The 16,238-nt window shown below is 36.1% G+C and overlaps 1 protein-coding gene across 8 annotated transcripts in view; it reads left to right on the forward strand.

The window, feature by feature from the left end:
• Nucleotides 1-5,730: 5,730 nt before the first annotated feature.
• The window catches only part of LOC135211949 (ralBP1-associated Eps domain-containing protein 2-like), a 41,077-nt gene continuing 30,569 nt past the window's right edge, over nt 5,731-16,238 (forward strand). For 6 of the 8 annotated variants that reach the window (XR_010313780.1, XR_010313782.1, XR_010313781.1 and 3 more), the window contains exon 1: nt 9,060-9,389. Coding sequence is in view for 5 of the 8 variants with exons in the window: in XM_064245197.1 (XP_064101267.1) it covers nt 9,240-9,389 (150 nt within the window). In the remaining 3 variants the exon portion in view is untranslated. Of the gene's footprint in view, nt 6,050-9,059; nt 9,390-16,238 lie in introns of those variants that run through there. The other 2 variants (XM_064245199.1, XM_064245196.1) reach the window with 2 other exon arrangements.

Consider the following 16,238-nt stretch of genomic DNA (forward strand, 5'->3'; position numbering starts at 1 on the left):
GAAGACGGGGCCAAACTTATTCAGAGAAAAGGTTTCGAACGCACTCGTTACGTAACTTATGACCAGGGTTGCCAGATTTTCAAGGCTAAAAGTTGCCAATGATTGCTAGAAAAGTTGCCAAAAGTTGCCAACCTCCCTTTTCCAATAATAACCCTTGATTAATTTAGCCAAAAACATCTTTCCTTCCAATGCATTTTCTCTAGTTACCTGTGCATTTGCCATAAAATGAGAGAAACTTGAATTTCACAAGGTATCATAAATCGTTGTTTGTTGGAAACTTTGTACTGATACAAATAGTAGTTTTCGATTTGGCCATTTATTATCTCAGTAGGGGTGTCATTTTAGGGGGGGGGCAACTGTCCCCCCAAGAATCAAACTGCCCCCCCCCCCTTCCCGCCCCAAGCCCCAATAAGTAACAACAGCTGATTTTCCATTATTCCTGCCAAAATTCAAATGTGTTATTAAGTTTACCTATCTACTCATTAGCTTACCCAGTGGGAGGATGAGATAAATAAACAGTAGTGGGGAGTCTATGGATTTTGTTGAAATACCTTTTGTGTCAATGACAGGGCTTAGGCCTACACGTCAAATTCTTATTCTTTGATTTTGAGGCAATGACAGGGCATAGGCCTACACGTCAAATTCTTATATTTTGAGGCAATGCCAGGGCTTAGGCCTACACGGTCAAATTCTTATATTTTGAGGCAATGACAGGGCATAAGCTTACACACAAATCAATTCTTTATATTTTGAGAAAATGACAGGGCATAAGCCTACACGTGAAATTCACATATTTTGAGCCAATGATAGGGCATAAAACCCCTACACGCCAACTTTCATATATTGAGGCAATGACGGGATTAGGCCTACACATCAAATTCTTATATTTTGAGGCAATGTCAAGGCATAGACCTACACATAAAATTCTTATATTTTGAGACAATGTCAAGGCATAGGACCTATACATAAAATTCTTATATTTTGAGACAATGACAGGGCATGGCCTACACGTCGATTTCTTATTGCAAATGGTTTTCTAACCGTATCTGTTGGAAATAGGGTAGTCTATCTTGTTATTTAATATAGTAGTTTCAAGTTGAAACTTTTCAACTCCACGATATATAATGTATAAGTATACAGTGGAATGTACACTTATAAGCAAGATTACATACACACTATGCGTGGATGGCCAATCTTAGGACTGTCTCAGCCTTACACCAACTATCAAGCTGCTTTCAATGAACTATACTGAAAATATATTTATAAAGGGATAAATTATATTGCTGTGACGAGTAAATATAAGGCTGCTGTAGTGTTTCTATGGGAATGAAGGCTATGGTAGGAAGGCATCATAAGATTAGAATTAGAAAAATGTATGACAGCTGAAAGTTATGTATGAGATGATCCAAACCAGTCTGCGACTGCGGGTAGCCCATGATTCATTTGGTTTTGGTGCATTCTTATTGAGTCAGTCTCTCTCTCTCTCTCTCTCTCTTCTCTCTCTCTCTCTCTCTCTCTCTCTCTCTCTCTTTGTTGTTAGAGAATATTCTAGCGCAGACAATATTCATAAAGATCTCGATTACTTTTGATTGAAGCATTACTAAATTTCAGTTAAGAGTAGGCGGATGATTCTTTGCGCCAATATTTTATGAATAGGCCTATGTTTATTCTGCAATGTTAGGATACCATATGAAAAATTTGGAAGACACTACAAGCACTATAACAGCAGCAACAAAAACAAGAATAAACACAAGAACCAAAATAAAACAGTTGAATATAAGATAGGCCATATAATTCAAACGTCATAAGATGCGTAAACCGACAAAAAGGCATACTCCCTTATAGGTCTACGTAAATTTTTATGATCGTGTTATCGAGAAAGGAGATACTATACACACAGACACAACAATAAATCGTACTAATATCACTTATAACTCTATGAAATCAAGCAAAATATCACAGCAACTCTCCAACACAACACGGCAAAAAAACGTCGTTCTTTAATTCTTGATTACTCAGGTCAGAGTGGAGGTTTGACCTTTGTATTGGCAAAGAAATTAATTTCAAACTATTCTGGCTGTGATGGTTAGCGGCAAAGCATAATTGTGGACTTTGCAGTAGAAATTTTTGCAACAATCGTTCAGAAAATCAACAATATATTGTTGATAACCGAAAGTTGCCAACAAGTTTGCCAATTTCGGTAGTAGTTGCCAACCACAAAATTCTGTTGCCAACCAACTCAGAAAGTTGCCAACTTTCATGATTTTGGCACCAAAGTTGCCAACTTGGCAACCCTGCTTATGACATCATTTCTTCCCTCTTTCTCGATGGATGATTGGCTATACGTAACGAAGGCTAAACCTCTCGGCAACAATGACATACAAATTTAAATACAAGCAAAGCAGTACACCTTTATGAACTCTGGAACCTCCCCACTGATAATTGTCATAATGAACAAACCAACAAATATGTTAATAAATACAAAAACACTTCGATTATTAGTCTAACTCCCAAAATAAGTTTCCAAAGAAAATTACAGTCTACTTTATAGGTCACAATCAGGTTGACAAGATGTAGGGAATAGTTGGTAATTACCAAAAACATAGTAGACAAGCTTGATTTGATAACTGCTATATACAATGTCATGCATTTTTTATTTATTAGCTATCATCCTATTTACTGAAAAAAAAAAAAAATAGCCGGTAGCGTATATTGGCTTTAAACCTTCACCAATAATTATGTCAGTATGGTGACTTCATGAGGCTCCACCCACTTTCGCCTCGTTATAATTCAGGATAACGCTGAAACGCTACCATGGGCATTGTTGGATTAGAAAATTTAACTTCTGGCTATAAAACTAATTTCTCGAGTAGTTGTAAGAAGTGCTAAATGATCCTCAAGGATCCCAGCAGTTGGTCTAAACGTTTAATTCATGTATATTACTGCTATACTGTTGCGGCACTACTGCTACAGTAGTATTACTACGCTAGCACTGATACCCAACCCACATCTATGTATCGTTCCGCCATTCATAAAGTCTTTGGGTTTCAGAGCCGATGGCATTTCTGTCTGGAGGATGGGCGGGGCAACATTTAGCTCAAAAAGTGTTTGTTTACCTTGCTTTTACGTAATGAATGTTTTCGACTCTTGGCTCGTATCATTGGCCATGGCGTCGGCTAGAGCATTTTTACTCTATAAAAATCAAAACTATCGGGTTTATGCTATTGATAATGCTGACAAAATTTGTGTGTGGTTGTAAAATATACATATGTCAACTTTCAGCTACATCCGATGCTTTGACAAGGAGCAAAGTCCAAAAAACCGTGTTACAGAGACCCTGAATCTCATAGTAGGCTACCTTCCCCTTAAATATCACTGGGTTTTTTTTTTTCTTGTCCCTCGCATATTAGACTAAGAAGGTGTCCTTGCTCAGTTACAACAATACTACCAAAGAATCTATTAAAAAAAAGGTTCACGATCAGCACCATCACTATCCACCTGAATACGAGACATCCAAAATAGTATCTGCATTCACCATACAAGCCAATGACAGACATACATTTCTCTGTTCGGTTTTTTTCTTCACACATATCCCGTGCTAGTCGGCCCACATTGTACACTGCCGTAGAATTTGCATTGTCTAAACTCATTATAGCGGTAACATAATTACTCGAAAATTAATAACACTATCGTTAATAGCGATATACAGTTGGTTGGTTGATTAGGACGCGTGTCACTCGGTTCTCATTCAGGACAAATCCAGACATTAAATAAACGCCGATTGGCTGGCCAACCGCTGCAAATGCTTTATAACGGCACTCCAGAAACACGGTGACTTGATTGGATGGCCTGCCTTGTGGCGTCTAACATTTCTTCATGACGGAAATTCCTTAAATTTCTTTTCAGAAACACGTTTCACGTGGAATGGACCGTAATATCTACCGTTGTTGAGATTCTGTGGAAATAAATACGTTCAAGGTAAATTCAGCAAGAAAAACGTGTTTTATCACCGAGTAGCAATCTCTGAAATTACGTCATCTTATTAAGCTTTCTAATGAAATACAGTATTTTCCTCTAATATGTTTTCACTCGTCATTTCTGCTTTTATTAATCCACTCTTCTCTGCTTCCTCATCTCCACCGTTTTTACAATAATTCTGGGCCGTTGCCGCTGTATTACCAAAACTCTGCGGGGAAGTCGCTTAAAATGCGTTCCTTTACAAGATAATAATTCATTAGGATGTATCATTCTCGTCTCGTCTTGATAAACAGTCAAAGGAAGTCGACCGGATGCACTTTCTAAGAAAAATGAAAAGATAAGCAGAAACAAATTGGGAAGACCTTATTCTTTTGAGGAAAAAACTTAATGAGATAAAAATGACGTGATCTGAGATTTAGGTATAATGAAAACATGGAGTCTGAAATTACCATCTCGAGTCATTTCTCTCTCTCTCTCTCTCTTAAAATGGACTGAATAAATAACGGGAACAGCAAATCGCATTATTCCATGAACTAATTGCCTTTCTTTCCCCCTCCCCTTTTAGTAACGGAATGGAATTGACTATAGAATTTTGGTCCAAAGCCAAGCGCTGGGACCCATGAAGTCATTCAGCGCTGGAGGGAAAATTGATAGTCGTAAGGTCTGAAAGGTGTAATGGGAGGAAAACCTCAAAGCAGTTGCAATATGCAGTAATTGTTAGGAGAGGGCGGAAAGTATGATGGAAGAAAGAGAATATGAACAGAGTTACAGAAAAAGGAAAGAAAGTAATGCCTACAGTGCGCCCCATGAGGTGCACTGATGGCACTAATCCACCCAAGGAGACCTCAGTAACAGTTGATCAAAGTAAACCGTAAAAACTTCTCTTCATCTGGTACTCAAAACCGTTCCCTGACGAAAGTAGTCCTGCAGGATTAACTCCAGCAACAGGCAAAGTTACTGATTTTCCGTAGGACATGACAGGAGCACGGTATAATCTAGGCCTAGCGGACTTCCCAAACTGTCTTTTAAACGTTCTTCGAGTCTAATACGCAAACTGTTATGTACTGCTAATCGTGTCCTCTTTTAACCAAATTTGTTTTTCTGTCAATTCGGGAAAAGTATCTGGAAGACTTATATGTTGTCTTTTCTTCCCAAATGGTTGTGGGAACTTACCCTCAATATTTCTATTTGATAATGTTTTTGTATGTAAATTTAATGACTTTATATATAACAAAACCACGTCTATTCGAGAATGACGCTTATGTTATTCCACAGTATTAATCTTTTATGAAATTTACTGATTTTAATATATTTTTGATGGCTGTATCAAATATTGAAAGTGGTAACGATTGAACGAAGTTGTTAAACAAGCTGTATTTACACACTCCTCCCAATGTGGAGTATGAGCATGGCATTATCCAATTCATTGCCACACACCACTAATTAATTAAATACGTTTAACCTTTATGTTGAAATTCACAAGTTTTGTTTGGAATTTATCTTTGTTTCTGTAACGAAGTTGATTCTTATCTTTTTAGGATTTTGTGCTAAAATGAACCTTGTGAGGCATTTATATATTCACTCTAATTACGCAACTGGCATCTTCCCTATAAAGTTCGAGTGCACTGTGCAGGACAGAAATAGACGGCGATATATTAGTTAGTTCATCTTTTGTTCTGAAGTGATAACTATGGGTCTTGCGGTATAGTTCGATCTTTGCTACAGTTTTGATTAATTTGAGTGCCATTTTACGATTTTAATAAGTTGAGTGCCAGTGTAGTGTGAAATCCTTTTGAGCATGCTTATAGTAGGCCTAATCGATTTTCATGTATTTTGAATTCGCTACCCACTCTGATATGTTACTCTGTGTTATTTAATTCGTTAGGAATTTAAATTTCACAAGATTCTTTCATTCATTCCTCACTCACTCGTGTCATCACAGTGAAAGTGTTGTACAAGCTCAGCGAATTGTGAATATAATTCGATGTGATTAACGTTATGGGACTATGTGTTCCTTCCTAGTATTTAAGCCAGAAGCTCATCATATCAGGTGATGTGTTACGTTGTTGAGGTGAGTAGTATCCCGGTATTTAGAAACCGCCATACAATAATTTTTCACCACAGTATAGTGGTTTCCATGGTTGTGTGTTGTCCTAAAGAAGTTAATTGTAAACCATTTATACATTTTGCACATGGAAATAAATTTTTTTTCCTGTTTTCCTGTGTTCTTTGAACGTTTGGGAACGATCTGCAAAGAATCTTTCTACTTGGAACTTGATGGTACTTCCGTACTTTTAGAGTTTTCTCCAAATGGATGGTATCTAAGTCTGATTGCTAATATTCACGAGAAAGTCCTTCCTCGTCCATATCTAGTATTACCTGACAAAACAGAAGCTATATATGGTAAAGTGTTTACGAAGCTAAAAGAACTAATGGCGAATTTGAATCCTGGAGTGATAAGAGTTTTCCCCTGGAGCAAATTTTCTGTACAACCGTCTAGCTCTGGATCATTGGTTATGCCGTGAATAATTATGGCAATATTAATCTTTAAAATATTACGTGAACCGCTGTATTTAAGCTACCAAGTTAATGAATTTGTTACATTGTATGACATTTTATATTAGTTATTTTCTAATTCAAGAAAGATTTTTCAATACCAGCACTCCAAAGACTTACTATCCAACTGCTGTATGCATTTGTATTGTGGTGCTCAACACTACATAAGTCCTTGCTATATATATATATATATATATATATATATATATATATATATATATATATATATATATATATATATATATATATATAGCGTGGACCTAATTTCATTTTGTTTGTCATAGGATATAAGGAAAGGATTGTCAGTGGGCAGAGGGATATCTATAAAGGGTAGGAATAAAACTATTTTTAAATAGCTTATATATTACAAAAAAAAAAAAAAAAAATATGGAAAGAAGGCATATTGAACCGGATATTATTGCTGAACTTGTAGCTTACTACATGTAAATATAAATATCCCAATGTATGTGACAAAAAATTCATATATATATATATATATATATATATATATATATATATATATATATATATATATATATATATATGAATTTTTGTTTTTGTCACATACACTGGGATATTTATATTCATATAGTAAGCTACAAGTTCAGCATAATATCCGGTTCACTATACCTCTGGTGCCGAAGCACTTGTCATTTATTATTCCTCTTGGGTGTAAATTATTCCCGATGATTTTAGACGAAATTTGATGCTCTTATATATATATATATATATATATATATATATATATACTATATATATATATATATATATATATATATATATATATATATATATATATATATATATATATTATATAGAGAGAGAGAGAGAACTGTATCCTGGTAGTGACCATCTAACTAACTTTTTTTCGTTTTTTTTTTTTTTTTTTTTAATTCGCATGCAATGACTCATTTCCTGATGCAAAACCTTGGGAAGCACAGCCGGACCTCGAGATCGTTCCGGTGTTTTTGTTTCTTTTTACAATTTCATTTATTAATTCAAGCTGTTATTAGTCCAGGAGAAGGAATGAAAAGAGTAAATATCAAGTAAAGCTATGGAATTATTATGACAGCCAAAATTTAGACTCTATACAATTATCTTATTATTACGATTTAGACAGAATGTTCAAACCGATTCAGTCATGTAAGCGGCACACATTTGATGAAAACCAATCGATAAAGCTCAGTCCAATTCTTTGCCATAATCTAGCTGTAACATATTTTGTGGTGATTGTACACCGCACAATAATGAGTTATGACTTTGTTATACAAAATTTACATCATGCCTCGATACATTGTAATTGTAATTGCAAGCGGTAAACATGTTTAATTGAAATGGAAAGTGGGCGGGGTCAAGTTCATTTCGACAAATTCCAAAATACCGAAGAAGTTTAAAAACATTCCAAATTGTTTTTAGAAAACAGCTGGTAAGACAATACGGAAAATATTGTTCATAATACTGATTTTTATTTATTATTGTAATTACCAATGTAAAATAGCAAAAACTAACGAAAAGATTGGCATTGTTATGATTAAAGAACCATCGGTTTAGTTTATGTGCCTCACCAGCAGTGTTGCCATAAATGTTTCTAACTTGAAAGTAACATTTTACTTTTTTCCTCCCGAAAAATTATGCTTTCATAACCATAAATAACATTGGCTAAAAAAGAATCATGCCCATGTAATGCATTACATCAAGTTAATACATAACTTTAACTACACTTCGATATCTATACCGACAGTGGCTTAGTCATTACATTCCATCAGGTTTCTACCATATGAACGCAGTTCTCTTCTGTTAGAATTAAGGTGCATCGGTAACAAAGCCTGCCCAGCAGTAAGGACGACGAGCTGACCTAAAACTAATTGAAGTAAAACTACATTGCGGATTTTTTCTATAAATTCTATAGTAAAAACTTAATTCATAAAAGCACAAAACGCCACTTTGTACAGTTATGTCTAACGCTTATATTTCTTATTATCTCTATCAGATTGTTTAAAGAAACATTAGTCCATATTTTTCTGAAGGAAGATGAAAAGGGCACAAAGAAAAGGTATAGACGTCATTTATGGCTCTATCTGATATGATAGCTTCAAAGGAATTCAAATTTTATTTCAATGGTCAGCTTCATCTCAATCTCGGCGCTCGAGTTGACTTGGGACAGGGAACTAAAATTCTACGAAAATTGAGAATTTACCCATGTTGAGGTGATTATATGTAGTAGCTGTATATCACCTTAATTTCCTCGGACTGAAAAAAGATAATGATTTCTTATATGAATTTATTCCCAATCATCTGTAAATATCTAGTCGTACTACCTTTCACATATGGTTAGGATATATATGTTTATGGAGGCCAACATATTGAAAATTTACCGTAAACTGCTTCAGTATAAAATGTTAGTTTAACTTTTGATAATGTTAATAGTGGTGATATTGTTGATTACTGCATAAATAACGCTTGCAGTCGTACTTGTGAAAGGTGGAAAACTAGAGCCGGAGAGGAGCACTTCCAGAAACTAAATCTGGCAACAGTGATTAGTTGTCAACAAATATGTCTGACAAGTAAAAGACGTCAACAACCACAGTCACTCCTAAGGAAAACGGCCGTCGTTCTTTTTTCCGATGATGATTAATCCACTGACGGTGTCGGGAGAACACTTTTGGAGTGTTGCTTAGAGAATCAGCTGAGAAAATAAGTTAACAATGGATGAAATCACCTACACGGATAACGAAACGAAATATTATGGAGATTTGTTTACACATTTAGACAGCGAAGCCTCTGGTGTTATTCCCCTGAATCAATTTCATGAGTTTCTTAGGGCGTCGAAGTTATCTCCTGAAGTGTTATCACAGGTGGGTAATTGTTACGAGAGTCCAAAGGCAATGGCGGCTATTTTTTTTTCTATTAGGCTTAGGCCAGGTCTGGCGTGGGTGATTACCAGGTGTTTTTGAAAACTACTGAACCAGCCTAACCGCCGATTGGTAACTTAAGTCTTGCAATGCCTATATAATTTTTTGCAAGGTGACCGTGGTTCCTTCAGTGTTGATATTTAGTTAATCTGGCAGGTTTTTTTTAATAGGATTCAAGCTTGATGGCTAGGCCTAGGGTAAAACATCAAAGCAGGCCACGCAGGCCAGCTACCATCAGTGCAAGCCACCCTCCGAAAAAGTACATTATAACGCGTCCTGACACCCGAGATCGGCATCAGTCGCGACTTGTTGTTGGTGAGAAAAGGAGCTAAAGACCTCTACTCTCCTTTCGAAGTAAGTATTTTCTCCAAAGTTAGAAATTAAGGCCAAATTTTTAAGATTTAAACAGATTTAAACAGAGGGTACTGAAAATGGCGCCCACGCAGTGGAAATCTCACCAAAACGCGTTCAACATTTTACTTACAACTCGAGGTATTTAGAAGATTGACGCCATCTCGATGTTTACGGAGTAGCTTGTGTCAATAAACTAACCATTTCCTGTGATAAATCCGCACACCACTTGTACCCACAGACGCTGGAGCACTTTTATCACAACAATCGAAACACGATTTCTCATCAACAACAAGCCAGGCGTAAACAGCTTGTTGGGGTAAAGAAGATGACGAGAAGCGTGCTCTTGGCTAATTTTTAAATAAGTAGTAAAACATCAATATTTTACATATTTATGATGATTAATTTGAAAATATTCGTTATTGAAAAAGTAACTCGACTCTGACTCAAATTTAAGTAATTATTTTTCTGAATTAGAACGTTCTTTCAAGTTCTGTATTATGACGTCACGACATCTTGACTTTCGTACCTATTGTAAATAATTGCTATACTCAACTGTCATTGCAGAACAGTTTACCAGTTATTCATGCAGATTGTTATCAGCTATACATGTAATTGTTATAATCGTAATGCGCATATATATCTTTATTATTTACTTTTTGGATATATGAAGATGTTTTACTGCTGGATTATCGCCGTAGTGTGACGCAATCGTTTTCGTCCATGGGCCTCTTGTCTGTTTTCGCACCATAAGAAATTATGGGGCCGAATTTGCAATGACCAGAAAGTCGTTAAAAGAGAAAGTTAGCATTGAGGGGCATATGTTTTGACTGAGAAAAATACAAATTTATTCAATAGCTAGCTTGTAAAAAATACTTGGTTATAAAAACTTGATTGACAACTAGCAGCATGTCTACTATGGGTTTCAGAGACAGTGCAAGCACGTTTTTGGGCAATACCTATTTCTGTAACGAACACTCTTAACAGAACGAGATTTTGCTATAGTGCATTACACCCAGTGCCGTAATTTATAAGGGTATCGTGAATCACTAATCGTAAAGAATAACGACACTTGTCCTTGTACCAAGAGACAAAAACTCCATTATGCAGAAATGGATACGAACACGCGTATAAAGCTCCACCTACCCTCTCCCCACCCCCCCCCCCCCTCCACCGCCATCCCTTTTCTTCTTCGTTCCTCCGCCTTCCTTTCTCTCTCTCTCTCTCTCTCTCTCTCTCTCTCTCTCTCTCTCTCTCTCTCTCTCTCTCTGTTGCCATTCGGTATGTGTTGACCCTCCAAACTGGGTATAAGACTACACACAAAACGTTGAAATTGGTGAAATTAGGCTATGTATTGGAAGTATATATACATAAATAGCAATTTTATCATTATTGCATTACTATGACAACTAGAATTCATGGAAACAGTTTATAACCTGTTAAGCGTCACCCACGTAATAATACGTTTACCGCGATCTACTCGGTAGCGCCTTCAACGGGATATTACGTTCAAGACTTTAACTGTGCTTGTCAAGCCGTCAGCCCCGTAATAATACGTTTACTCGTATAGAAAGTGTAGGAACATCATTTGGTAACACTCTCAGCACATGGGAAACTTATTTCCAGCCTGGCAACTCTTTCCTGGTGGTCGCTTATGCTAGAAAACTGCCTGTCCCTGTTGGTTTTCTTTCAATACGCTTCGGGCGTTTTATCGAGACAAATTGGATTTCGCGTCTTTCACAATGATTGTCCCAAAGAGGAGGCATATTTCTTTAGGTGAGATCAATCAAATACTAGATGAGGAGTGTGATATTGATAACCTATTTGATGATGAGAGCTCTAGTTCTGAATCCTCCAGTGATGATACAAACTTTTCTTCCAATTGCGGGAGTGAAGATGACTTTTCTTTGCCGAGTGACTGGACTCCGAGAGAGAGAGAGAGAGAGAGAGAGAGAGAGAGAGAGAGAGAGAGAGAGAGAGAGAGAGAGAGAGAGAGAGAGAGAGAGAGAGAGAGAGTTTCCTACAGTTAATTACAGTATGAATAACAAGCATAAAAATCAATATTAACTTTGAAAAAACTATCATCAGTGCTATGATCGCTGATTACAAAAAAAGCGTGACGGTACGTTAGCAGCGAGCTCATCAGGGGCGGACGCTTAACAGGATAATGGAACGGCGTATGTGTGAAGCTCCACTAATGTGGCAACGATGATTTTGCCATTCTTAGCATGCAAACATTAAAGCATGCAAACATTAAAGGTTACATTTATTTTCTGGCATACGATTATTTAAGAATTCAAAATACTAAAAAAGACTGAAATCAATGAAAAGTGCTAGCAAAAACAAAAAAGCAAAAAAAAAAAAAAAAACGTAGTCGTTCCTCTATGCACTTTTCCGTATTCGTTCCTCTATGGTTTTCGGCAGCCAGATGTACGAAAACGTTAGAAACATTTGATTTTATCTACGTTAGAAATATCTGTAATTTTTCGGGGTAATTTGGTTGCAAAAAAGGGATAATATACATGAATTAAATCAAAATTTTTAAATAACAATGTAAATTTAAACTAAATAACGAGTAAAGTAAACAGTTTAGGGAATAAAACTTTGCAGTTTCGTCGTCTGTCGTCGTCTGTCGTCGTCTGCTATTTGTAATTGTGTTTATGGCGCGCGCGCTTAGAAACCAGGAACAGCAACGGGTTTAAAGTGCAATGTGGAGTGAACTGAGACCAAAATGTGTATAATAACAATCAAATAAGCACTGTGGAGTTTCAGTTGTGATGGCAGTAAGGATAAAAACGCCGATTACAAGGTAAGAATGAATTCAGTTCCAACCATAACCCCGGGAATAACAAGTTTCATACTTTCACTAATATAGGCAACAAAATGTTGTTTTATTGTGCTGATTACAACTGCAATCTTGAGTAAGATCAATAAACGTTACATACATACGCTAACATTGTTCAAATGAGTGCTGGGAAGGCTGGGGAAAGATGGTGTCCGTCACTGATGAGAACCGTCCATGAAAAACGTAGCCGCCATATTGGATTTCAAAACTGCCTTGAAAACATATTTACGAAGAGCTCACATGCTTATTTTAGTTCGTATGGGGCTTTCATATATCACAATATGTTGACGAAACTTCAGTCTTTTAAATGGTATGCTTAGAGTTGCAATTGTATTCATGTTTCACCAATTAAATATCGAGTGAATAAGACCGTCTACCGTGATGAGGGTTGGCCTGTACTGATGTTTCCCCTATATTTACAGTACCCATGCCTAAATTTGACTCCACCTAACTTTGGTTATATGGGGACCTCGGCATGAAAAACTGTTTTTTTTAAAGGGTACCCTATTAGCCTATTTTACACTTTAAGTCATTAGCCTATTGCGTTTTGGATTTGAAAATGTTTTTCCTTATTTTTTAATGGGTGCTTTTGAACGTTTTTGACCTTCGCTTTATTAAATATACCTAAATATGTAATTAGGCTACTTTCAAAGGTAGTGGACCCCCTTAGGCTATACCTATCCTACAGTTTGGTGGATCAAAAGTGGAATAGTGAGGGTTTTGGGTAGGCGAAAACACAGAATGAGTGAAATACCAGGACCCTAAGCCTATTGATAATTCTCAATCAGATAATGTAAGGTCACAGAATATTTTCTAACTATAATAGACTCTGCATTTGGTGAAGGACTATGTTCATTAAGTTAGTTTAAATGTGTTTGGTTAGGTCATTTGCTAACGAAATAAGCATCGGAAACATCCAGAGCGCACATAGAAACATAGAAAAACCAGATTTTCAATTTCCAAGTGCAATGAGAATTTAATGGGTTTTACTTTGTAGGGCAATTAAAGTTAGAAAAAGAATAGGTATTTCTACAGAAGCAATCCGCGGTGGCCTAGACTATGGCAATTGGCGTTTTCCTATGTTATTTTACTTACTGAACAAGAATTTAAAGTAATATTTATTCGGACGACTGTAATTAACCCCCAGGGGCCAGTACTAAAAACGGCAAAATACATTGGATGGCCCAATCCCTAGTGGATGTTGTATCCGCTGTTACGTTCCTTGCAGTTCGTGCAGAACTATTCTTTAGAATTACCCTGCAAGAAACGTAACCGCGGATACGACATCCACTAGGGATTGGGGACGTCTAATGTATTTCACCGTGTTTAGTACTGGCCCTTGGGGGTTAATTACAGTTGTCCGAATAAATATTACTTAAAATTCTTAAAGATCTACCAAAGAATAAATGTGTAAATGGTTCTTCTTTTGGGTCAGGAACGTTGCTTTGGAATTGGGTAGCCTTTGACATTTGAATATAACTAGGCCTATACTTGACCTTATAATGTAGCCAGTCAAGCTTGATTTGACAGCAGAATTAGAGTAACTACAGACTGGAGGGTATCAGTATGATTTTTAGCTAAAATTTGGAAAAATATAATACATCCTAACCAGACTTTTCCTTAACCTAACCTTATTTAGGGCATTGGGCCTTAACTTTGTTCCAGCAGGTTTCCCCATCGAGTCCTAAGGAGACTTTGGGTGCCCTCTGCCATTTCTTAGTTTGTTTATACCCCTTGTCTCAAGATACAGCACTTATTGGCACATTAGATTAAACAAAAGCTCTGAATACCTATTATGAAAAATCTTAGGTTATGCAGAACCTTCTAGACTACCATCCCTTCATAGTTCAGAGGGGATTTTGATAACTAAAATAATGTTTTCTGTTGTTATGAAGCTATATTAATAGGTAACAGGCAAGCATACCACTAGGCTTGTTTACTCTGTTTCTGCTTTGGGGTTGACATTTTGAAATTAATTTTATTTTTGTAAAGTACTTGGTACTTTCAGCATTCTTGTCTTGTTTGACCCGCATGTTATCAGCGGGCTAAAGTACTGATACCAAATAAACGTTAATTCCTTATGTTTTGTGGTTCGTGGTGAGGGAAAATAAACAACGGAGTTTCCGCAAGACCTTTCGACGTTCAAACGCCCTTTACTTAGCTTATACCTTTATTTATATATATATTATATATGTATGTATATATATACGTATATATGTATATATATATATAATATATATATAGTATATATATATATATATATATATATATATATTATATATTATATATATATCTATATATATGTATATAATATATATATATATTATATAATATATTATACACATACAGGCAGTCCCCGGGTACAATGGGGGTTCCGTTCTTGAGACGCGTCGTAACCCGAAAATCGTCGTAAGCCGGAACGACGTTTGGAAATATGTCTTAAACTAATAAAAAGTTATAAAAACCTTACTTGTAATCCTTTGGTTACACTACATGTTGTTTCCTGTAGTTTTATGTACAACCTGGAGTTATTTTCATAAAAAAAATGCTGGTTCTTGAAGGTAAAAACTATTGTAATCCTCTGGTGACACTACATTCTTGAAGTTTTATGTACAACCTGGAGTGATTTTGCCAAATCTTGAGGGCTACAAGAACTGTTGATTACTATTTACGTATCATCTAGACTAATTAAAGTAAACGTATCTTTAAAAAGGCTTATATACTAGTATCAACAAAACATTTCCTGGCATGAGTAGGAGGCTGTTTAATGAAACGAACACTTCTCTGTCCTATCTGTTCAGAAAATAAACGTTACGTCAATCCCCGAGACCATTGTCTTCTCTCTCTCTCTCTTCTCTCTCTCTCTCTCTCTCTCTGATCAAATTTCACTGGAACCTTGACATACGATTGCCCTAATATACGAATGTTTTGAGATACAACAGAAAATTTGCGAAAATATGTGCTTTGATATACAACGAAATATTTGAGATACGATTTTACGATTTGATAGTTGTATAGGCGACCGATAAATGGCGTTCACCATTCAGTCTGTTTGTTGTTGCTGCATCGTTAACACGTCGTTGTTTAGTTCGTTGTATTTGTGCCTATTTTTCGTGTTATTTTGTCTATTTTATTATTAACCATGGGTCCCAAAGCTAAAGACAAAGCAGGTGATAAGAAAAACCCAAGAAAATTATTTCGATGGAAGCAAAACATGAAATTATAGCAAAGCATGAACGTGGCGTTCGTATCGTTGATTTGGCAAACGAGTATGGTCGAAATCCTTCTACAATATCCACGATCATCAAGCAGAAGGAAGCTATCAAAACCTTCCAAAGGCTTCACCATTATTTCTAAACTACGAACTGATTAAAAAATATAAATAAAAATTAGTTTAGCAATGTTATTTCATTTGTGTTTACAGTGTTCCCCCTGTATTCGCGGGGGATGCGTACCAGACCCCCCCCGTGAATAGTTAGAATCCGCGAATGTTTGGAACCCCTATAAAAGCGCTAAAAACAGCCTATTTCGCTAGTTAAAACTTAAGAAAAACCACTAAAAATTTTCATACTTAGTTTTTTTAATAGTTTTATCAC

The sequence above is a fragment of the Macrobrachium nipponense genome, chromosome 40 (assembly GCF_015104395.2).
Source record: "Macrobrachium nipponense isolate FS-2020 chromosome 40, ASM1510439v2, whole genome shotgun sequence".
In the NCBI taxonomy this organism is placed as follows: domain Eukaryota; kingdom Metazoa; phylum Arthropoda; class Malacostraca; order Decapoda; family Palaemonidae; genus Macrobrachium; species Macrobrachium nipponense.